General features: G+C 44.5%; 2 protein-coding genes across 6 annotated transcripts in view; both read right to left on the minus strand.

Annotated features, from left to right (window-relative positions):
- Positions 1 to 1,479: 1,479 nt before the first annotated feature.
- Positions 1,480 to 15,258, minus strand: dmrt1 (doublesex and mab-3 related transcription factor 1; the record flags this gene model as incomplete). The annotated part of the gene is made up of 5 exons (XM_080765697.1): positions 1,480 to 1,517; positions 5,149 to 5,308; positions 9,473 to 9,627; positions 12,533 to 12,692; positions 15,058 to 15,258. The coding sequence occupies 5 exons, from the start codon at positions 15,256 to 15,258 to the stop codon at positions 1,480 to 1,482; spliced, it is 714 nt and encodes a 237-aa protein (XP_080621823.1).
- A 3,517-nt stretch (positions 15,259 to 18,775) lies between these two features.
- The window catches only part of kank1a (KN motif and ankyrin repeat domains 1a), a 61,817-nt gene continuing 54,997 nt past the window's right edge, over positions 18,776 to 25,595 (minus strand). For all 5 annotated transcript variants that reach the window (XM_080766965.1, XM_080766966.1, XM_080766969.1 and 2 more), the window contains 7 exons: positions 25,094 to 25,181; positions 24,066 to 24,285; positions 22,404 to 22,546; positions 20,515 to 20,715; positions 19,943 to 20,041; positions 19,274 to 19,830; positions 18,776 to 19,202 (listed from right to left, as the gene is read on the minus strand). In XM_080766965.1, coding sequence (XP_080623091.1) covers positions 19,768 to 19,830; positions 19,943 to 20,041; positions 20,515 to 20,715; positions 22,404 to 22,546; positions 24,066 to 24,285; positions 25,094 to 25,181 — 814 coding nt within the window. In that variant the 3' untranslated portion in view covers positions 18,776 to 19,202; positions 19,274 to 19,767. The remainder of the gene's footprint in view (positions 19,203 to 19,273; positions 19,831 to 19,942; positions 20,042 to 20,514; positions 20,716 to 22,403; positions 22,547 to 24,065; positions 24,286 to 25,093; positions 25,182 to 25,595) is intronic.

Genomic DNA, 25,595 nt, shown 5'->3' on the forward strand with positions numbered 1-25,595 from the left:
AACACTACAGGTTGGCATAGGGAAACCCTGGGGCAAATAAGGCACTACAGGTTGGCATAGGGAAACCCTGGGGCAAATACTAACACTACAGGTTGGCATAGGGAAACCCTGGGGCAAATAAATCAAATACTATGCTAATCACGACACAGAGCACATCCTGTTGATGGCCTTTATGACACTCCTCTCCCTTCACTCAACAATATAGCCTACTGTATTCACAAAGAAAACGTACGGAATTATTTTGTTATTTGACAACATCAATAGTTTGTGTACAGTCATTTCCCAATACAGACTACAATACATGTCTATATTTCATGTTTTGTTTATTTAAATAGTGAAAATAGTTCATCTACAAGCTCACACCACATGACACATTGAGAGCTTGTAGATCTACTATTTTCGGTAAGAATAACACTGACAAAAATGACAATGAGCGAAATGGCATTAAGGTAACGTGGGGCGAACTAATGCAATATTAGAGGAGAGTAGACCATATGTTAAACAAACGCCCATAAAAAGCACTTGAGGTGCCATAGCTAAACCACATAGACAATCAATTCTCTTACTGCCATGGTACAGTATAGTTGGGATGACTGCACCACACTAGACAGTAAGACAACAGCCATCGCTTTAGTCTGCTGAGGCAGTAAAGTGACACAAGAGTGCAGCCAGTGGTGTAGCGGTGAGTGATGCTCTCTGAGGGAATGAACTCTGTCAGTTACATGACAATGAAACAGCACTTCCTCCGCGAGTGCTCACTGCTTGTTTTGGATTCCGTAGCAAAGCGGGGGGACATGGGGTGGTGCGTTTCGCCAACTCCGGCTTCAGCGTGGCCGCAGGCGCGCAAGTGTGTGTGTGTGTGTGAGTTGCCGTGTGCAAATAGCAAGTTTTAAGTAATTTGATCTGAAGCGAGGCAAGGCCCATTTTACATGGGGAAACAAAGAAACCTATCGACACCGATCTCTCCATCGTTTGTCAGAGAAGGTGGAGAAGCTGGAACGGCAGAGTTTATACGCAGTAACTCATTTTGTTGTACAGTACGGTATGGATTGAACCGAGGAAAATCAATAGAATATCATCTCGAAAGATAGTAATGGATTTCTAACTTAATGGGCTCACACAGGTCCATCGATTAGCAGGATTAACATCTGCAATACCTCAACACTCTGATTTGCATTTAAATTACTGTGTGCACAGTGCTGACACCAATATAACAAAACAGACTAAATGTATGGGCGCCACGTGCGCGCCAGGGACTGTATAAATCTCGCCGCTCACCGCAAAAGCGAAACAAACACATAATGATCAGGGCTTTGCCGCAGTGCCAGACGGCTTACAAAACTTTTGAAATTGGAAAAAGTTTTCAGCAAAGGGGGGGGGGGGGGGGGGGGGGAAAGACAACAGACTCCAGCCAAAAGCTGCCTCCTGTGAGACTGAAATAGCTATAACTCAAGTATTGGGAGGGGGGGGGGGGGCAGTTCATCTGAGCATCTCCAGGGTAGCTCCTAGCAGGGTGTCTGTGGAGGCACAGGGAGGTGGGTATGGGGGGGTGTTAGTGTTTGTAGTGTGAGGTGAGGTGTTGGGTGGGCGGGCGGGCGGGTGGAATGGAGTGGCGACGATGGTGGATGGGGTGGTGGGTGGGGGGCGGCGGGGGCGGTGTTTGATGGACTGCGGTGTCACCTCCCGCGCCGCGATTTACGGCGCCGGTGCTGCTGACGAGCGCGGGGCAGTAAACAGGCGCGCTGGGGGGGCGTATTTCACAGGGGGCTGGCTTTTATGAAGAACACCGGGACGGCTCTCCCCGCGGCTCCGCCCGGCCCGCCGTGACGGATGGAGAAAGACGCATGACAAGCTTCATCATTGTTTGTAAATCTTAACTGTTCCCGCTCACTAACTCCAGAAGGCAATTTTGCGGAGACAGCGCGGGGGGGCCTGGGGGACGTGGGGGGGGGGGGGTGAGCGGGCGGTTGGTTCGGGGGAGAGGAGGCGAGGGGGGTGCAGAAAGGACAGCGTGGCACTCCTGAAGGTTATTTGGATCTCTGTATTTGGCCAACTGATTAGCCCTATCCCGGGCTGTAGATAAATTTGACGGCGCGCTGTTTGGCAGCCAGAGAGAGAGAGAGAGAGAGAGAGAAGGAGCGAGGGAGAGAGAGAGGGAGCGAGGGAGAGAGAGAGCGAGGGAGGGAGGGCAGCTCGGAGCTCACAGCACCCGTGCTCCCCGGTGGCCTGATGTGGAGGTGCACCTCACTTTCACCCATATGGCGCTGGACGCTATAGAGAGGAGAACGTTTGTGGTGCGCCTTGGAGTCGCAAACTGAAATTAATGTCTCCATGGAGGCGGTGATGTATAGTTGTAGTCCACTGTTTCTCAGCCATTTTCATATTAACCCATTCTGACCTGAGGTCAGATTCTAAAAATGTCTTCTTCATCCTGACAGTTTTCATTCTGACCCGAGATCAGATTCTAAAAATGTCTTCTACGTCAGTCGTTCTTCGATTTTTCAAAAATAGCAGATCTACAAGCTCGTAGCGCGCCACTCGGTGGCGCGCTATGAGCTTGTAGATCTGCTATTTTTCAATAGCTAAAGCACGACATGACGAACACCAAAATGGGTTCCCGCGTAAAATGGGTTAAGAAGAAAGAAATTGATGTGTATTTTATTTGGCCACGGGACCCACATCTGAAAAGATTTTGTGCCCGGGACCCCCATAAGAAAGACTTTGTGCCGTTACAATTGTCAAAAAACTAGAACTACTGAGTCATAGTCAACGGAGAAGAAAAATAAAAGAAAAATCACACTTGTGTGAAGTGAGGGGCGCTCTTATCATCATACATCACATTCCGTGCTCAGCCAATCAAATAATCGCTATGGGGTACACACACACATTGCTCAGCCAATCAAACGGTATTTCCAGGCGGAATGTCTATGGATATCTACACAATATAAAACAAGGTGCTATATGGCTAGTTTGTCAATCTCTGGATATTTAGAACATAATACATTTCTAATAGTGTCCTGTTCTTCCATAAATAAGATTAACTTATGACCTTGAGAAAATAAAAAATCCCATGACTCGAGAGACATGGCATGACAGTGAGAAGGAATTCCAATTGATAAAAATGTAATTTTGTTACACATAACTGCTACATGAGTTGCTATAGTGTGTTTCGGCCAAAACCTTGATCATCAGAGCATGAATTGGCAGATGTGTTAGCGAGTTGGGAACTGAAAGTACTGGCACAGTGTCTGGGTGTTGACAGAAGGGCCGCTTGTGACTGCTGTGACGAGGGGGGGGAGGTCGGTGCTAGCAAGCAGATATTACTGGAAAAGTAAGTAAGTCCCCCCGCAAAAACAATGACAGTCGACAAAAAAAGAATGAAGATAAAATAGAAACTCCTGATAAACTGGGCAGAGGAGTGTGAAGGAACTGTACTGGCACAGTGGGTGGGTGCTGACAGGAGGAGTGCTTGTGACGAAGGTGCAGGGGGCTCAGTGGCAGATAATATGAATACATTAAGTCCCAAGAAAAAAACCAATAAGAAAGGAGAAAATAAAGCGTGTGAAACCATGTTGTCATCGTCAAACCTGAAATTATCCTTCCACAAACCCTTGTACCTAGAGGCTACTGAAACCAAAGAATGGCATTCATCTATCAGACTTCTCAGAGGCGTACTTGCTGACCCTGTGAGCCAATGGTTGAGACGTGACCGATAACGCATACTGGCAGGTTATCATTCTCACCAGTGGGACTGGACTGAATTTAAACTTCATGACACACTGAACCAAGACAATACTGTACATACCACGACATACTGTGTGTGTGTGTGTGTGTGTGTGTGTGTGTGTGTGTGTGTGTGTGTGTGTGTGTGTGTGTGTGTATGTACTGTATGTAGGCCAATGTGAAGAAATATAGAGCAGTGCATTAAAGTTATCTATGTGTGGAGCTGATACCACCAAACACAGGAGGACCACCCTCCGAGACAGCGTCGTTGTCGTCTCGTAATGGAGCATATCAATACATGGCAGAAGGCTGACGAGGGACCCTCACCACAGCTGGACAGGTGACAGCTACTACTAACAAACAGCAGGGTGTCTGACTCTGAGCTACAAGCGATGGAACACATTGCGAGCGTGTAGACATTTTCACGGTTTATTAAAAAATATGCCTATAATCACATCCATGAAATAGGTGCGTCAAATAAAAGTGGTTAACCCACTGTCCTATCCCTATTTTATAGGGAGTTGCAAATACAAGGTAGGAAATGGCTGGTATAGGAAACAAGTGCTTTTGGCAAGCTGCTGCTTAAACTCAGCTGGAGAAAGTAAGTTATACATGTGCACAGGCAGGCAGGTGTGTGTGTGGACTGGAGTGCGGGTACAGGTACAGGTGATGAGATCAGATAGTGTCATTTAAGACTACCTCCCAAACTCTGTGTGTGCAATGCATTGCTAAAACAATTTCTGGTCTATGCAAGCCATTAATCCCCTTCAACTCTCACACTGCATGAAGCTTGAGCTCCTGTAACCCAAAGGTTTGGTCCATCTTTTGTCCCTTTTTTCCTCACCAAATCAAATGCATGCATTGTGTTTTACCATTGTGCCAAAGTCATGAAGCCAAGCTTTCATCAGACACATTTGATATGGAGCGGCCCACTTGATTCTGAATACGAAGCATCATAATTCATACTGTTTTTTAATGTTTTTAAATAAAGTGTTCAACTTGAAACATGATATCCTATAGCAGCAAGGAAACACAAGGTCATTGTCTTAATGTCTTGGGGAACTTGAAAGACTGTTATAGTTATAGTTTTGACTTTATCAGACAGACAGACAAATTGAGATAAAGCTACACGGTGTACAGCTATAATTGCAACACACACACTCGCATGTGTTCGCTATCTCTCTTTAAGTCAGGATTAAATACAAGCGGCTGTCGTTAAAAAATCTTTTCTTTTGACTTTTATTTATTTTTTATAAACTTTATGGTGCCCTTGACTTGAGTGCAGACCTCCCTTGGATGTACTCTGCTGCCACGCTCTTGACAAAGTCTGGATAAAACTTTATGGGGCCTGAGAAAGTGTGCGCGCGCACACACGTGCGTGTGTGTGTGTGTGTGTGTGTGTGTGTGTGTGTGTGTGTGACTCACAGCCTGCCTTATTCTCAGTGGAGTTGTTGTTGTCCTCCGGGGCGAAGACGGGAGGCACGCTGACAGTAGCGCTCAGCCCCTGACTCAAGGCTGCAGTGTAGTAGGAATGCATGTAGTCATACATGCTAGGATTGGGCAGCAGGCCATCACTGTTGGGCACCTGCTTCATACAGTATGCGCGCGCGCACACACACGAACACACACACACGCACACACACACACACACACACACACACACACACACAGTAGAATGAAAGAAATGCACGTGTTACACACTTTTTCCGTTTCCTGTTCTACATCTCTCAATTGTGACCTTGACCTCTGACCCCTCTTGGGGGCAGCCAGTTTCTGTATATAATAAGACAGCCTCTTTGGCCACTTTCAACCTGGTGTCGCAAAATTTGAGCATGCCTTTATACGAAAGAAAAAAGATCAGCTCAAAATTGCCGATCTACAAGCTCACAACGGGTTGCGACAAAGGAACTCAGGCGGTTACGTTTCCCAATGTGATGTACCCTTCACAGTGTGAGACTACTGTATGTCCTCCTCTTTATATAGCTAGACAAGTCAGGACAAAATGATCGATAAATATATAGTATTCTTTTATTTTATTATTTTAATTGAAAAGTAGTATAAGCAGTTGTTTCGCTTTACCCATGTTGCAAATGACAAAATTTATTCAATCACAACATAAAACTGCAGTCTATGTCAACAGTTGCAAGGGAAAGACATTGGGGAGAACTAAAGCAAAGTGACTGGCGTGCAGAGGGTTTATTTGTAAAATGACTCAAACCATAAAGTTTTGTTTTGCAGTTGTGAAACATTGAATGATATATGTTTTCCGCTGGCCTCCCTTTTTTAAGCTATGCATTTCCTTTGGCCGACAAATACACAAATGCATATAGCTCCAGTCCACACACACACACACACACACACACACACACACACACACACACACACACACACACACACACACACACACACACACACACACACACACACACACACACACACACACACACACACACACACACACACACCTCGTTTTCCAAGAGTATATCCATTGCAGTGAATTTGTCTTTAAAATCTGCCCAAGCGAGCACCTAATCTTTACTGGCTGCAGTTTAACAGCCTAATCTGACAGGAAAAAAATCGCCTGGGAGAGAGGAGAGAAGTAGCGGTTGAATTCACAGGCCGGTGGACTGATGGAAAAATGGATTGCAACAAGCAGCCCTTGGAAAACTTTAGAAGGAGCTGTCTCTGCAGCGAGGCAGCCTCCTCGCAGAGGGTTTTCAATTTCACTTTTATGGAATTTGATTTCTGTCAGCCTGTAATATGTCACCCCATATTGTCCACGCCATCAATTCCCCGACAGCTTTATAAACTGTTATTTAAGCTACACTCGGCTCTTGTATTGGGCCTTGACAAATACAATAGAGATTGGACGGGGATTTTGAAAATGCACCAAGCTTGCGTATTACAGGAACACATGCAAAAATAAATATTAGCATTGGCGGAAGCTGCCCGTCTAGGTCATGCTTACCACAAGTAGTAATATACCATCACAGGGTAACAAAATGACTCATTTACAGCATGTAGTCATATTGAAGAATGGGGGGGTATGAATACTATGCTTGCTGAAATAATGACACGTGTACAGTACAGTTAATAGATTCCTAATTTCCTTAATGAGCATGATATTGGACTACACGCTCTTGCCCCCCCTCCTCCAGCCTATAATTCTGACTCCCAGGGGGGGCTTCCTTACCACCCTGACGTGGCCTGTGTTCTTATCTGGCACCATCTCATGTCTGGGAGCGCTCCGCGCAACCCTTTTATTATCATTCTCCACCTGCATGACAGCCCAACGCCGCCGAGGGGAGAGAGCCCAGGACGGGGAAGAGGGTGGGAGATGGCCCCAAGCTGATAAAGACCACACTGTTTCCTCTGGAAGTGTGTGTGTGTGTGTGTGTGTGTGTGGGGGGGGGGGGGGGAGACAGTGATTTAATAAGTCAGTCGTTTTAATAAGTCAGTCGTTTTTTTATGTATGTGTTCAATTTGCGGACCCCAAATATTTTGAGCCTGGGATCCCCCATACAAGATTTGTGAAACGTTTTCGAAAATATTCAATTTTTTCTATTTTTGAAAATATAAAATATAAGCTCAAATTGGTTAAACTGATTTTGATGCCTTCAAATTTTGCTGGGGACCCCCTGGAAGGCCACTTTGAGAACCATTGATTTAAGTTCTGTTGATAGATGTATTCATGTGGTTGCACAAGTCTGAACTAGGTATCACAGACCACATCCTGGGTGTTATTTCAAATCTGAGAATCCATTTCTAACCTCTCAGTCAATGTGGCACTAAAACCAGGAGGCACTAAAGCTAGGAGGGTTCCCACTATTGTATTCATAAACATAACTTAGGGACGAAAAGTCAAACGAACGAGGCACCTAAAAATAAACAAGATACAGCTCAATTTGAATAACGGGACTGCACTCGGTACTCTCAACCCGACAACTTCACCAAAAACACATAGCAGCCCGTTCATAATTCATAGGGGAGGATGGCTAAATTATGCTAAATGCGCTAACTGATTAGCATTAATGCACTCTCTCTCTCTCAGATGAGCGTCGAGGCATAACGGTTTGTGCCACTGCCGACAGACAATACCATTAACCTTTGCAATTCAGGTCTGAGCTGCTCGTCGGCAGGTTAGCGGAGGCAGTGACCCTAGAACTGGATGTTGCTACTAGGGGAGTCTGGAGAGAGAGAGAGAGAGAGAGAGAGCTGCTGCTACAAAACCCTCATCATGAAAATAAAGCACCTCAGCAGAGGGTCCTTGAAGAAATATGGACCTAATTTGCCTCGTGCCCAAGCTCATCTCATCGGACACAATAGTGATACATTTAGTTATAAATCAGGGAGAATATATACGCGTTGTGTGTGTGCGTGTGAGCACACACGTGCGCGTGCGTGTGTGGAGCCACTGGGAGGTTATAGGTTTGATGGGAGCTCCCATATAATTGCCAGCCTATGTGTGTCACAAATAATGGTAATTCTAAGGTGAGTTCAACCTATTTAGTGTCATATGAAAACTGAGAATAAACACTATATTAATTTAAACTCACACTAGGTTCACAGAGGAAATGCCTTCTCTTCGGAGCCTGTGTAAACTGTGTCAGCTCCAGTGCACATTTTAGTTAATGCTACTTTAATATTGCCCAAGGTAAGCCCAATACAAGAGCTGAGTGTAGCTGCTCAATAGACAAACTATTGAGCAGCTGGCAATTCATGTCAGGTATGTAGTCACAAGTTACAGTATAGAACTAATGGAAAAGGTTTGTCCACCAGCTAAGCCTTGCTACTGTAACGGCACCCACAATTACTGTGTTAGGCCAAATAACCAACCTGCCTTTGTCAATGCCATGGTAGTGCTCGCTACTAATGTTAGCTACATGGCCTGGATTTGATATCGTCTGGTGTTTCACAAAATGTAATGTAATGTCTTCCAACTGTGACTCAATATGTCATAAAGGTCTAGCTGGCAGTTGAGAGAAACTTATGAAACTTAAAGGAACGAAACTTAAAGGAGAAACGTATGGCACTTTTCCAGTTCCACTGCATAGTAGCAACTCTTGCCTTTTTTGTTTTCCATTGAAAAACATTAGTACTTTTTTGGTATGTCAAGGACAAGCAAACTGAGATACTAAAAGGTGACATGAAACATTGTCTGAAAGAAGCCAAGCAGAAATATATTTCACTCTTATGTACAACCTTGAACACGGCAGGATATTTAGTGAGTCGCATAGAATAGCCCTAGTGTCATCGTTTGCATCACAACAAGCTCACCTATAATGAATAGAAGCTCTCAGATATTGTTAACAAACTTTCTAAATCAGCTGCTTGAATAGGTTTGAGGGAACGGCCAATGGTAAAGGTCTGGCTGCAGCTCCAGGTTGATGTATATTTAATACAACAATGTAAAACATGATATTGAATTGTATCCCAGCCATTCTCCAGCCTCCACATTGGTTTGCTCATCCAATGGCTTGGAACGGTTGCAGAATCATCATCTCCTGAAGTGAGCCAAGTAAAACACAGATTCTTTGCAGCGAAAAACAAGCGGGTCCAGCATCAACAACTTCTAAAAACACAATTCAGAATCATAACACCAACCCAACGCTCCACCAGGGAGATGCATGGCGAGAGCACTTGGCTAATGTATGAATGAACACACCGTTTAATAAACCTTTGAAAAACGAAAAAATAATTCTCAACGTGCGACACATCTTGGATAACTCACTGTTGGCTCATGGTTTACCTGCTGGTAGCTGTAGAGGTTGCCATAGTAGGGAGGGTAGCGGGGAGGCGGGTAGAGGTTGTAGTAGGAGGGGTCCATCTGCAGGTCAGCAGAATCGGCCTGACCTTGGCCTCTGGCAGAGGCGCTGGAGGCGGCGGGGGGGGAGGCGCTCCCTCCTGGACACAAGACAACACCACAACAGTCTTAAGTCCCTTTCACTGTCACAGAGACATATTATGAGCTACAATAAAACACACCTAAGCAGTTAACCGGAGTCCTCGGGGGTCTATACTAGGACCCCTCTTGTTTTTGTATCACTAAATATCTTTGCCGAAACTCGCTTTGCAACGTGTTGTGAGCTTGTAGAATTGGTACCAGAAAAGGGACGCTAGTGGTCATGTGGTTCAACCCATTCTGACCTGAGATCAGATTTAAAAAAAATGTCTATTACATCCTGACAGTTTCATTATTAAGTGTGTTCTTATACGTTAGATTTGCCAAAAGGGACTTCCTGATATTTAACAGTGTCACTCTGCCTAACACATATTTTTCAAGGTATGCTCAACTCTTACTCTAGCAGACCATTGATCTTTCTACAGATGCTTTGACTGTCAATTCAGTGTAAAGATCCTGAGTGGGGAAAACACAGAGACGTGAGACGTCTCAAACTATTGGCAACAGCACCATCTAGAGATGATGAGAGAGATTTGTGGCAAATCACCCCCAGCATCACATGCACCACCAACCTCATTGCATCAAGCGTCATCACAGTGAAGCAATGACAACTGTCCAAACTCGGGACAAAACCCTGCCACTCAAATCGAAATTCATCATCCGTGGTCAGCTTTTCCACAGCAGCAACACTACATTTTTCGGATCTTTTCCCCATCTTAACAGAACTAACAAGGGCTGTGGGACAGAAAGATAATGAAAACTGCTGTCCTCATCCTGCCCTCTGTCATCATGGAGTTGCCGAGTGCTTGACTCCCCATGTCCTACATTTGTTACAAAAGATCCCGAGGTCTTTCTAATTTGTAACAAGTTCAGGTATCGCCTAGCGGTCAACTCCCCTCCTTGTCCTGTCCTCTGCTCTCTTGTAACGAAGGCACGCACACACAAACCAGCCATGGGCAACCTTGACCGGGTCGGAATTCAAGCTTCTGACGTTGCTATCAGAAGAGAACACAGTGTCTAAACTCCATCCACTCTGCCAACTGCCTCTCCTTTCTTCTCTTCTCTTCTCTTTCGTTGCACCTCAGCAGAGGTAAAACATTACATTGTAACGAAAGAGTTACTACAGCGAGGCCACCAAATGTTTGTGTGGTAGGTAGGAACCTTTTTACATTAATTACTTGAACCCGATCCAGGGACCACATCACACCTGTCCTCCGTGAACTCCACTGGCTCCCAGTCAAGTACAGAGTTGACTACAAAATACTCACCATTACATACAAAGCACTCAACAATCTTCCCCCACCCCCCCCCCCCGCTACCTCTCTGATCTCATCAGATGCCATGTTCACACCCGCTCCCTCAGGTCAAGCACTGCCAACCAACTGGAACCCCACAAGTCCAACAAGGGAACTTGGGGAGACTAGGGCCTTCGCAGTGGCCGCCCCCTTCACTGTGGAACTCACTCCCAGCTCACATCAGAGCTGCCCCCACCGTTCAAAAGCACACTCAAAACCCACCTTTTCAGACTTGCTTTCCCTACATAAATCCCCACCCCCCACTTTGTTTGTCTACCTTGGTTTCTAGTTTAACCTTTTTAACTAGTTTATTTTTCTAATTATTATTTTATTTTGCGACTTTGAGTACCTTGAAAAGCGCTATATAAATTCTATGTATTGTTGGAACCCTAGAATTCCTTTTCTGGGGGGAACATTAACCAAAAATAGCCGATCTACAAGCTCACACCGCCTTGTGCTGAGAGTCATTGTGTGCTTGTAGATCAGCCAAGAGGTACAGTATGGTGTATGGGGGGGGAAAGACAACTTTTGAGTGATTTGATTGAGGGTTTAAATATCTGAAAATAAACATTAACCTGAACCAAACACTATGATTATGAAATCTATGCCACGGTTTAATCTGCAACATAATGTTATAATATGTAGTGGGGCTCCCAGCTTCATCTCTCTCTCTCTCTCTCTCTCTCTCAGCTAAGGAGTCCTTGACCCGAAAGACGTTCCAGATCCCTGCTCTAAGCTCACGCCTAACAAAATGTCCCAAAAGCAAATGACTTGCCTTGCATCCTAATGCTGGGCAATCATTTGGCTCACCATGCATCGCACACTCGCACAGTGAGTTTGTAGATCAGTGATTTTTAGAGAATTTAGTGAAGAGGCGAAAAAGGAGGGAGCAATGTACAGTCCCCCTAGTGGTGAAGCAATTACCATTACACTGCAATGTCCATCTTATGTTCATTCATATGAATCAAGTTGTTCTATTGTGCGAGTTTGTGAAAATCTGACAATGCTGTATACACAGTTGTATGTACAGTATTGTATGCTGAAGGTGGTGTGACAATGTGGATGTATATGCAAACTATTTCGGAGAGCAAAAGTCTTATGGTTTTAGAAGTTAGATTCCACTCAAATCAAGTCAAATGTATTTACAGTATGTAGCACTGTGCTTACCAAGAGACAAGAGCAACATAGTCTATTCACAAAGCAATAGAAAAAAAGCACATCATGTAATAAGAAAGCAAAAACACCCTCAGTTGCAATGTAACAGCTCTGTGTACTGTACACATCATATCTATTCACTTTAAATTGAACATACATTGTTTAGTTTTGATTGTATTGTTCCACTTTTGCTTTGGCAATGTTGTCATGTCTTCTCATGCCAATAAAGCCCTTTGGATTGAATTGATGACATGGGGTGATCATAACGTGACTGACTGACTCACCGACTGACTGACTATTTCTCTCAGTGAGTGAGCATTTTAGTGAGTGAGTGAGTGAGTGAGTGAGTGAGTGAGTGAGTGAGTGAGTGAGTGAGTGTGTGTGTGTGTGTGTGTGTGTGTGTGCAGTGAGCGAGCGTGCGCGCGCGAGTGGGTGCGTGGCGTGCATGAGTGCTCACCTGAGACCGAGGGAGGAGAGCTGGTGGTGCTGGAGATGGTGGCCTGTACCCCAGAGTACAGGCAGGTTGCCGATTCATTCCTGGCCTCAGATCCAGTCAGAACGATGGGGGTAAAGAAGCCCAGCTCCTCCTCCTGGAACTGCTGTCGGCGCAGGGCAACCTACACACGGCATGGTGGGAGTTCAAGGAAGACCTTTAGAGTACTCAGCAGTGCTTCCCAAACTCTTCCTCCCGTGACCCAAAAAACAGAAATGAGATATTCGACCCAAGACACCCCCGGCCCGGACTAGTGGAAATTGCAGATCTATACAAGCATCGGCTATTTTGACTGCTTCTTAAATATTTGTTCTAAATTATGGAATTTCGTAGATTTTTCTTTCATTTCTTCATGACATTACTGAAGAAGAAAAAAAAAACATTGGATTGTGATTCATGAAAAGTTTAGCTTTTTTGGGAATGTTTTTAGATTTTTCTTTTTTTTGGGGGGGGGGGATAAGAAATTACATTATAAAAACCAAATTTAAGAACATGTCAACATGCTCAATACATACATTACATACAGGAGTAGCACATACATTGGGCTATGCTTAGCTCGAATGGACGTATCTCTGGTTTACTGTGATTTAGTAACATAATATCCCATGTGTATTGTTTTGTCAATTTTGTATTTAGATTTGTCTGGTTCTTTAGTTTAGGCTCATAACTGTATGGTATAACACCTACATTTTTTAATATCTCTCACCAATTGTTTTATTGGGACAGAGACACCAGGGACACAACCAGGGACACAGCCAGCTAGGGACACAGCCAGCTAGGGACACAGGGACACAACCAGCTAGGGACACAGCCAGCTAGGGACACAACCAGGGACACAGCCAGCTAGGGACACAGCCAGCTAGGGACACAGGGACACAACCAGCTAGGGACACAGCCAGCTAGGGACACAGCCAGCTAGGGACACAACCAGGGACACAGCCAGCTAGGGACACAGCCAGCTAGGGACACAACCAGGGACACAGCCAGCTAGGGACACAGCCAGCTAGGGACACAGCCATGGACAGACACAGGGACACAGCCAGGTAGACACAGGGACACAGCTAGGGACACAGCCAGGTATACAGAGACACAACCAGGGACAGACCCAGGGACACAGCCAGAGACAAACACAGGGACACAGCTAGGGACACAGCCAAGGACAGACCCAGGGACAGACCCAGGGACACAGCTAGGGACACAGCCAAGGACAGACCCAGGGACAGACCCAGGGACCCAGCTAGGGACACAGCCAAGGACAGACCCAGGGACACAGCCAGGTAGACACAGGGACACAGCTAGGGACACAGCCAGGTATACAGAGACACAACCAGGGACAGACCCAGGGACACAGCCAGAGACAGACACAGGGACACAGCTAGGGACACAACCAGGGACACAGCCAAGGACAGACCCAGGGACAGACCCAGGGACCCAGCTAGGGACACAGCCAAGGACAGACCCAGGGACACAGCAAGGGACAGACCCAATGACACAGGGTCACCGCCAGGGACACAGCAAGAAACAGACCCAGTGACACATGAGGAACACAGCCACACACACATACTGTAGCTGTCTATAGTGTGGTTGAGTGGCTGCACCACTCAAAAATGACAGATGATTATTTACTAAATCAGTACAAATCTATAGTCAGTATTGAGCAAGATGTTAACATTCATTTCCTGATAGCCATAGAACAATTCATTTACTCCAACAGTTTGAGGAGCGCTATCCCCTCCTATATTCAGCAGATTTCTGTCCTAAATGCCATCGACAATGAATGGAGAATAATTGTCATATATCGGCTATTTTTGTCCTACACAACCCACACATTGATTGTCACAAAAATGACAATGAATGGATGATGTATGATGATAAGAGTGACACTTCAGATGTGTGTGATTTTTTTTAAACAGGTCCAGCACTCGCACTCCCATCTCAAAATCCCTTACAGTTACACTCTTCACATCATGTAAAATAAAAAGTTCACTGGCAAAATAATAAATTAACTGACAGAAATGTATATGGGGGGATAAAACTGATAGCCTACTACAAAGTATCTGGCCATGTGGCCACAGTAACTAAACAAGATGTATCCAACAAATCAATTGTTTGTTTATAAACTAAAAACAGAGCTTGGAACACTCAAACAACAATACTAAGTGGTTTACGATATAAAGTGAGTTGTTTATAAACGAAGTTCGCTAATGTTAGCCAACATTATAGACTATACGTTTTCAAGCATTGTTTACCTCACGTTACAGCCAGGAAACATGGCCCGGTACATAGGGAGGAGGGCGTGAAAATCACACATGGATGGATGGATGGATGGATACTACTCATACATACTAGGAGGCTAACTTGGATTGCATATTGAGCATGGGAATCTGATCAATGTAAACTGGCATATAGTTGGCTACTGTAATCCCCCCCAGGTCATTGTAGGAAAAGCAAACTACAGCAGCAACAAAAATACAGTAAACAAGTGTTACCTGGGCGGCCATAACTCTCTGTCTCTCCGAGATCAGCTTGCACCTGTTACACCCGCAATCTCTCCAGTTGCAGAAGCGCTTGTGTCCCTTGAGCAGAGACACGAAGCCGTGGTTCCTGCAGCGAGAACACTTTGGCTCTCTTGGGGCCTTCCGTCCTGGAGCAGGTGGTCCGTCCATGGGTCTTTCTTCTTTGCTCATCATCGTTACTGCGGACTGGAGCACTTGACTTGCCTCTGGTCAAATAGATGGGAGTTGTGTGTTTCTCTGCTAGCTGTGCAAGACTAGTAGTAGTAACTAACTGTATCTGACTTCTGACAGAGCCCTGCCAGTGCCACACACAGATGCGTAGGAGTCAAGGAGAGTAGCCTGTAGTGGGTGTGTCGCCTCCCTGCCAGGAGTCAGGACTCAGGACAGAGGAGAGGACACTGGGCTGCCTGTGCACACAGAAGGAAATATAGCCTACTGTACTTCTGGTTGGGAAAAAATTTGTAGAAAACTATGGGCTATATTAAAAAGTTGTAAAAATGTCCCATGTACGTGGGGTGAGGGATGGGGTGAGGGAGAAAAAAAAATTGTATGTTCAAACTGTACTACACTGTTGAAAACTACTACCAATAAACATATATTAAAAAAAAAAAAGTCCCATGTACCATTTTATGCAAATTAATGCCGCCATTAAAATCTCTCAGACAATATTACAATAAGGTGTCTAGACTGGAGATATGGGGGCCAAGGATCACAATAAAACTATTCTTAATTCATTTTACTAATTATTATGCAAACATCTTTAGCCACGGTTTGCAAAATAATTGCTTAGCAATGCTTAGCTTTCTTCAATGTGTACATAAACGTGTCTACCAACACCTGACACCACTCAATTAGCTCCAACTCAAATCCTCAGTGACACTTTGTGGGAGCCAATGAAAGTTGGGGTACCCAGAGGCCAGAGGGCCTGGCGGAAAAAAACAGGAAAAATTCAAATTGCCCACTATATGAGCTTGTGGTAGGCCTGTCTAATTAGGGTTTGTGGGGGTGCTGAATCCATTCCACCAATTTGTTTTTAGTAAGACTGACCTCTGGCCATACAATCAGCCATATATATACCTTTCAGGCAGGCCTGAAAGTCTGTTTGGGATATCGATAAATGTCTTCCGATAACCAAGTCATGCAACCTTTTCTCATTAGCATAATTTGCATACGGTCACTTAATTATGCCCCAAATGCTGCTCGTCTGAGCATAGAAGCCTAAGGTCACCACTCTCTGTGAAGAGTGGGTGGCCGGTGAGGTTTGATGGTCAATGACTTTCTTTCAGATTGATCTCTGACTCTGATCGAGCAACAATCAGTACTGGAGCCAACGGAGACCTGTATAATAATCCTTCAATTCCACCACCTGGTCAGCCTGCTTGTGCTGCTGAACTCTTCCTGCACTTGTTCTGTGGCAGACGGAGGTCACGACCACCATTCAACATAGATCAGATGTGGTTGCAAGAAGAGCCATTGTATGTCAACACTGTCCCGGGAGGTCTCAGAATGTCAATGTGGAGCAGGTCTGTAAGCTCTCAACACGTGGGCTTATAGATCTGCTATGCTTGTGGGCACTGGGGACATTTGGCCTTCACAAGTGTGCATAGACCACGACACACACACACACACACACACACACATACACACACACACCCCCCCGTTGAATGAAGTAGCCCAAAAAGTCTCTAATGTTGGTAAAGCATAGGCTGAGATATCTGTCACTTATCAAAGTCACTTCGGCCTACAGTTTTTGATCAGTCAGGAAATTAAAATCCTCTAGACAGAGGCTAATCAGTCAAGGTCAAAAGAGGTATATTAAAAACCAACCAGCTATTTATACTGTATACTTGAGTATGTATGCAACATACATAGTGAGTGAGTATAGGCAACATTCTCCCTGATTTGAAAATGATTGATCCAAATTTGGATGGTAAAATAACAGCCAGTGTTGCTGCATTAGGCCATGCAGTTTGCATGGCAAACAGTCCAGATATGACGTGACCTTGAATGACATGTTTTGTTTACATGCAATGCCATATATGACACAATATATACATTCTCAATTTACTTTACCAACTTTATTTCCCCCAGGAGTACATGCAGTTTGTTAAAACTACTGCCATGGTTGTAGCTTCCAAAGCTACTCATTCAAAGTAGCTTCCCAAACACTGATAATGTGTATAGAGAACTATAAAGTATTATTAGTAGACTCATTCGAATGATAGTTACGTGTGTGTGTGTGTGTGTGTGTGTGTGTGTAATCTGCTGTAATAGCACATCAGTGTATGGTGAATGAATGCTGTTTTTAATTTATTGAATGGTCTGAAACCAAATTAATCTCAACACAGGTCAGTCAATTCAGCGGAGTGGATTTACATGCACAGGATGAAGTGGTGTGCGACATACAGGCACACAGTTAAAACCAGAATGAGAGGAGGAGATGGAAAGAAGTTACCAATTAAAATGGGTTGCATTTACATGCCCCTGAATCAACCAATGGAGACAAATAACTGCTATGCACCATTGCTCCTGATAACATCTGCAGGCTGGTGTGTGTAACTCAACGAAATAGCAACACTGCCTCTATTACTTCAGCATGTTGTGATAATGACGGATTATGATAAGATAATGAAGTCACACAATGATTTAACTATTCTATTAGACTCACTCCTTTCCCATCCCAGTGGTATGGAGCTGTGCAACAACAAAGGAGAGCATGGGGCCACAATATACAAGTAGATTCCTATGCTGTATATGAATGAAATTAAAATGTGAAAATGCAGAACAGAAATAAAATAGATGGTTTCATGTTAAAAGTAAAGGCAATTTTCAAGGTGTGCATGACAAGCACCTGCAGCTTGTAAAAATCGGTCAGCATTTGAAGAATACACCAACAGAGGGAGCTGATCTGAAGTAAATGGTAGATGAAATTAGTACACAAATTCTGAGACAAGGGATGTTGAATTTCAAGTAAAAAAAAAGAACCCCATTGCTTTGTTGAGTTTTGTCTGCATTTACAAACATTCATTATGATTATTGTCTGTAAAAGAGAGCTCGACTTGCCGACTACAAAGCACGAGGCCTTTGAAGCAGACTCTGGATGGAATACCTCAGACTTCTAGTGAAGGCCTTCAAACCAAAGAGGGAATAAATGCAATTTAATCAACCCTGCGCCAGATAATTTCAAATTATGGAAGACGATACAATTTTAAAGAAAGAGCTTTCTTGTTATACGAGTTATATAATTCTCCTGGATTTGGTTGCTACTCCAAGTGAAGATGGACAGGTAAGAGGGAGGCAGAGACACTGCGAGACATGCAGCGAAAGGTCGTCATGAACGGGACTCGAACGCATGACGCGCTGTCAGGCCATGTGGCATACGCCTGGACCGCTAGGCCAGCGGGCTCCCCATTATAAAATAGTCTCGAAATGTAATGAGGAAATTGAACAAATTGAAAAACACTTTTTTTTATATATATCATGAAGACCACACATTCTTTAATTTAATGGTTTATTGATGTAAATTGTTATATGGCAAAGTCTTGGGCACTTCAATTCTCAATTTAAATGAAAGTAAGTACCTTGTTGAATACTAGTGGAGGACAGGACAGCTTACGGTATATCATACAACGAACATGAGACAGAAAGAAACTGGACACAGGACAAAAAAAAAGTAGAATCTCTAATTAACCACAGTATATACAATGAAATACATTTATTTGCATTAAAAACTATACCTCGATAAATATATAACTTCATGTATCGTTAAGAAGTAATAGGAAATATTTCAAAATACTGTGATTGTTTTTTAAATAGATACAAAGGATTTGTATAAAAGTAGAATTTCTCCAGTCTAGGTCACATCTATTCATTGATGCATTCATCTGCCATGGGTTGGTGCACTTAATATAGCCTACAGGCCCAATATATACAGGGAACATGGATTCTAGCTTGTGGGTGTATGTCAATTATATTAACCCATTTTGACCTGGGAACGATTCTGCAAATGTCGTCTAAATCCTGACTGTTTTCTTGAAAAAGCAGTTTTTCTATGTCAGTCGTTCGCAAACACTTTCATGTCACTTTTCACGATTCTTCAAAAATAGCAGACCTACAAGCTCGTAGCGCGCCACCGAGTGGCGCGCTACGAGCTTGTAGGTCTGCTATTTTTCAATAGCTAAAGCATTACATAATGCAACACCAAAAGGGGTCCCCGCCCAGAATGGGTTAACTGCTCTTCTGCTGTGATAAAACAGAATGCTGATAATGATGTCGGTGAAGATGATAGGTGCTGGTGCTTTTTTATCAACACGGAGCTCGCTGGGAATTTAAAGAAACAAAAATCGCTTTGTAGTCAAATCGCCACTTTGGAATAAATGGCGTGGGTGCTTTGCGTCTGCCTCCGTGGCAGTCTTGCATGCTGGTGGATGTCCATACACTCTCGCTGTTTCAGGTAGATGCCGATGAGATGTCAGGCACCAGCTGGTTACATTCATTTGCGAAGGGCACTTTGGGCTTGTCATTGAGGTGAATGTGCATATGAAAAAGAATTCCAGAAACCTCCTCCTCGGTTGGTTGGTTGGTTGGTGCCTGGGATTGGACCCCTCATCCAGCTGTGGGTAAGGCATCCTTGAATGTGAACCAATAGCAGCGCAGGGTTTTGTGGGAAGAAGCGGAAACCTTTTAATCAAACATACCCCTTCTAGTTGGACTGGGGGACATCTTTCTGCTGAGCCGAGGTGTCCCCTGAAATACATGCACGAAACACACGGTAAGTAAAAAAATTGAGAATTATAAAGACATTTAAATATAATACCCGGTAATAAGACAGTTAAGCATGAATAGTTGAGGAACCCACCGGTGACTGGGCTTTGGAGAAGTTGACATGTGCATAAAGCAACACTGCAATGTCCTTGTGTCCCGCTTCCAGAGCTATGGACAAGGCATTGCTCTCATCCTGAAGAAGCAAGACGGAAAATCAATACGAGGACGAAAGGAAGGTAGAGGTCTCTGACAAAGACTTACAGTATATTTAATGTGGTTCCAAGATAAAAACAACAAGAAAGACGCATACTTTATAATAACACTGTATATAAACCATAATCTTTTAGAAGAAACGTCGATAGTTGCACGAGCCCATGCCTCGCATGAACCCATTTTAGACATGAGGACGCGACGCCTCTGTGTCACCTTGTAGCTAAAATAGCAGATCTACAAGCTCGTAGCGCGCCACCGAGTGGCTCGCTACGAGCTTGTAGTTCTGCTATTATTGAAAAATCGATCTCGATCTCAGGTCAGAATGGGCTAGACAAATGCAGATTGTCCTTCCCCATCCTTGACACTTTGTCAGGCTTTTTCAGAAAACTGAATTTTTTTCTAGAATCTGATCTCAGGTCAGAATGGGTTAAAGGACGTTGGTCTTGTACTCACACTGTCGCTCAGGGTGGCGTCGCAGCCCGGCTGCCCCAGCAGCAGCTTAACGATCTCCACGTGGCCGTGCTCGCTGGCGCACATGAGCGCCGTGGAGCCCTCGTCGTCCTGGATGTTGACGTCGGCGCCCTGAGCCAGCAGGGCGCGCACCATGTCCATCCTGCCATGGCTGACCGCCAGCATCAGACCCGTCTGACCGGCCTGCCACAGTCACAGGGGGGGGGGGGGGGGGGACAAACTACACCGTTAGGGTCTGGCTGTGTGTGTGTGGTTTGCAGTGGTGGAAAAAGTATTCACAGTACTAAAAGTAGATAGTGTAGAATTACTAGACTATTACAAGTAAAAGTCTGGAATTCAAAATGATTGGTATATTGGTAATTATTGGAATACAAAGTTATTGGTATCAAAATGTACTTAAAGTACCAAAAGTAGAAAGTACCTCTTGTGCAGAATGTGTTTCAAATGTATAAAAATCTACAAGCTCACAATGAGTTTGTAGATATTATGAGATATATGAGTTTATGGCTATTTTCAAATGGCCGAAATGTATATAGGGCTGAAGTGATAAAATGTCATCTTTTTTTTTAGTAACTAGTAAACTAGTAACTAATGTTTTCAAATAGTTGTGGTGGAGAAAAAGTACAATATTTGCCTCTGAGACGTAGAGGAGTAGAAGTAAAAGGTATTGGAAATACAAATACAAATAAAGTACAAATACCTCAAAATTGTACTTAACCCATTTTGGGCAGGAACCCCTATTGGTTTGGTTTTAAACATTTAGCTATTGAATACAAGCTCATAGCAGGCCTAAATGGGTTAAGTACAGTACTCAAGTAAATGCTGGTTTGTGACTGATAGAGGGGGTAGAATTAGATTGTCATGTTGTACTGCAGCCTGCTGAGCAGGATCCAACACCCCTCGTCTGACACCTCTCCGCCAGGGTCCATAACCTCTCCCCCATGGCAATGAAATTAATGGCATTCAGAAAACCCTGGCTAAGACTGACATACGCTTCTCTCCCCCCCAACCTCCACAGAGATCCCAGCCAGGTCTTTTTCCATCTAGACACACTCTCTTCATCAACAGTTAATGTTGAATAAGTACTCTAGATTGACATTGCAATTTGTCTTGGTAGAAACAGGAAATACACTGGTCTACTCTGGAAAAACTCAACCATCTCGCATTCTGCCGATGACAAGAGAAGCACGTAAAGGTCAGTTTTTTGCAAAAGTGGCAAAGTGAACTTAATAATATGACATCATGTGACATTTACGTTGAGTACAAACAAAAGTTAGAAAAATACCTTTTATGTACAGTACAGACAGGCCATTTGTAACTTCAGGTTGAACAACACGAGAATCTCCAAGGTCATTGGTAGAAATGGAAAGGAGTCAGAGGCTATGCAATCCATGTAACGAAAACCGTGTCGGAGATGAGTATCACGTTATGTTGGAATCATGTGAGAATACTAGCATTATGAACATTAGACAAAAAATACCTGCCAATTTATTTTATAACCCACCCATCTACGTTTAAATTAATTTCAATACTAAAATCAGACAAACCAAAAGTGGGTGCTTCTCTGAAAAATATTCTTCCGCTGTTCAACTAATGAATACAATGCCTTTTGCCATGTCTGCATGTATATTGTATATGATTTATTGTATCCTATTTATGGATCTGTGCTCGACACCATGTGAACATGGTCGTGAGTTAAATAAATGATGACGACGATGAGAAATTGCACATCACATCACATCAACAAAATCAACTGTAGCATTAGATGGATTCCTACAGTCGACTCGACCCTGGAATCACCTTCACCTCTTTGAGAGAGGGGGCGTTATTGGCGCTGACCGCGTGTGGAGGTTTGCCGCGCCCGCTCTTACCTGGCTGGCTCTGGCGTTGACGTCGCCCTTGCTGAAGAGCTCCTCCACGATGCGCATGTCCTTGGGAGCCTCCACGGCCGCCAGGGCAGCTAGCATGATGGGTGTGTAGCCCGCCATGTTCTGTTGGTTCACATTACACACGTCTGCGGTGGAGACACGCGGACACACACACACACACACACACACACACACACACACACACACACACACACACACACACACAAAGGGTGGCGTTCAGTGAGAATTCCAACACTTCAATAACACGCTGATTAGGGGTGCCATTGCTAATCAAATTAATTTATTTAACCCATTCTGACCCGAGATCAGATTCTAAAAATGTCTTCTACATCCTGACAGTTTTCATTCTGACCTGAGATCAGATTCTTAAAAATGTCTTCTATGTCAGTCGCTCTTAGATTTTTTCAAAAATAGCAGACCTACAAGCTCGTAGCGCGCCACTCGGTGGCGTGCTACGAGCTTGTAGATCTGCTATTTTTCAATAGCTAAAGCAGGGTAACAAGTCAATCCACAAGATTGACTTGTTACCCTGCCCCCTTGTGTCTCATGTCAGTCACAAACACAATAATGTACAAGAGGGGCCTCCTCCGTCAATCACATCCCCTCCCTCGTCAAACAAACATGTATAGAGAGGGCGTGGGCTGGGTCTGCATAATCAAAAAACAAGTCTACACTCTGGTCTAGAACCTGGCTTATTCAGACCTGGAGCTATACAAACAACTACACAAGAATGGAGGAACCTCTAGAGATACAGTGAACTTCAGAGATGTCAGAACATAGTTAGCGACAGGGCCAAAAGTGAGCATGGGGGTGGGGGGTCAACCTGCCAGGGGACGGGCAGGGTTTTGGGTAAGGAACTGGGGCTGCGGGAGGACAATGGTTACAATGGACTGAAAGACAGCACAGGAACACAAAGGCCTGGGGGGGGGAGACGACGACAAAGGGCTTTCAGTGCAGCGAGTGGCCGGGGACCTCATCACAGTCTATTGGGCGTTCAGAGAGAGCCACGGATCAGCGAGGAGGGGGAGGATCAGCGAGGAGGGGGAGGAGGATGTTCAGCGGAAAGGAGGAGAGAAGGATGAGAAATGGCGAGAAGGGTGGAAGAAGCAACAGGGGCAGAGGGTGGGGTGAGTAGAAAAGGGGGAACTTCTCACTTTAGAGCGGAACACATGGTAGTCGGCTCCACCAGGAGTCAAACGGGGCTGATATGGTTCATGAGATAAAGCACACCAAACCCTCGCCTCTGGCTATTCACGCAATGCAACGTGGGTAATGATATGCTGCTAGTTCAGGAGCCACTATCTTCTAATCTAGAAAAAACGAAAACATAATCTCACCCACTTCTCTACACCTGTAAATCTGACAATATAGTTGAAGTTACAAGTCATGTTTTTCAAAGGTCGTAGCCTTAGTCCGGAGGGGAGGGCGGAGCTTTGGGCCAGATCAGTCTCTATCCTTTTAATACTATATGGTCAGTGTGAAAAGGCCCATGGAGCCTCCCTGCCAATCAAGGCTGAGTGGCTGGCAGCTTGCTCACTGCACACAGGTCGGTGTGGGAGGCTACAAATAGGACTAGCTGCACTCACTCATTCATGCATGCTGTCAGTCAGAATGGGTCTTAAAAAAACACCTGCTTTTACTCACCGGCATCCAGCAGCTTATTAACCACCTGGAAGTTGGAGTGGGAGACGCTGTAGTGCAGCGCCGTGTTGCCGTTCCCGTCCGCCATGTTGACGATGTGCCGCAGCACGGCCGGCGAGGCGGCCCCGAAGCCGTCCAGATAGTCCTCCACCATGCCCGACACGGCCGCCTTCTGGCTGGACACGCGGAACCACTCGTGCTGCACCGTGTTCAGGCACGCCCTCTGGTGGACGGCACACACAGAGCAGGAGGAGGGATACATATAGGCATCAGCATGGGCAAGAAAACGCCATGGCAGAATGTGGAATAAAATGTTTAACCCGTTCTGACCCGAGAAAAAAAAAGTCTTCTACATCCTGACGGTTTTCTGAAAAAGCCATATTTCCGTGTCAGTCGTTCTTCGATTTTTCAAAAATAGCAGACCTACAAGCTCGTAGCGCGCCACTCGGTGGCGCGCTATGAGCTTGTAGATCTGCTATTTTTCAATAGCTAAAGCGTGACATAATGCTAATACTAAAAGGGGTTCCCGCCCAGAATGGGTTAAAAAAAAATCACACCCGTGTGAAGTGAGGGGCGCTCTTATGGGAATTTTGTCATCATGACGTAACATGTCTATTTGCGCAGACACTATGACGTCAAATTATCCAGACAATGGGAATTTAATCCTAAAAAAAAAAGGATGTGAATCACTGGTTTCTTTCAAAATCAGCCTGAAAAAACATCTAGCAGGCGACCACAAGGGGGAGGTAAATACAAATTCAAATATGTCATTCACTGCTGCCGTTTTCTCCTTTGTACATGTTGTATTTTGTATTTGTTGATGACGGGTATTGTGTAAATTTGTTATGCTATGCTGATGAATTACATAGGACATAAGACATAGAAATACATAGAACTTGACTCCTTGACTCCTTCAAAACCCTCGTGCAGTTTACATGTCTGTCTGACTAATTAAGTATTTAATTGAACAATCAAATAATAGAATAAATCACAGACAGAGAGAAAGGACCACAGAGAAGGAAAATACTCACCAGGTCTTTACTGGTCACAGCCTTGGCATCACTCAGGTGTGTTTTCAGAACAGTGCATGCAGCCAGCATCTTCTCACTTAGCTCATACCTGCAAGGGAAGGAACATGGACATTATCTACTCCTCAACAACAACCTACTGTATGATCTTGTCCTCCGAGAAGTTTGAAAAGTTCTTTAGGACGCCCAATTAATTCAACTCTTCATCTCAAGTCTGCTTCCGATCTCTCTTAATTATTATTTTCTTTAATCATTTTTTATCTCACGATATTGCAACCCATTGTTAGATAATTGTCAATTATCTAATGTAATCCTGGGCGCTACACTTCCTCTGCCAACCTGGGGGGGGGAAGCGGACTGACCTCATGCTCCCTTCTATGCATGAGGAGTCCAAGCTGCTTCTTTTCACCTAACAGGGGGGAGTTGCCCCGGCTGGACGTAGCGCGTGGAAGGAACACGTTATTCCGACCAGTTCCTTTCCCCTCCATCAGCCTTTATTTTCAAC

The sequence above is a fragment of the Protomyctophum bolini genome, assembly GCF_963924005.1.
Source record: "Protomyctophum bolini genome assembly, chromosome: 6".
NCBI classification, from domain to species: domain Eukaryota; kingdom Metazoa; phylum Chordata; class Actinopteri; order Myctophiformes; family Myctophidae; genus Protomyctophum; species Protomyctophum bolini.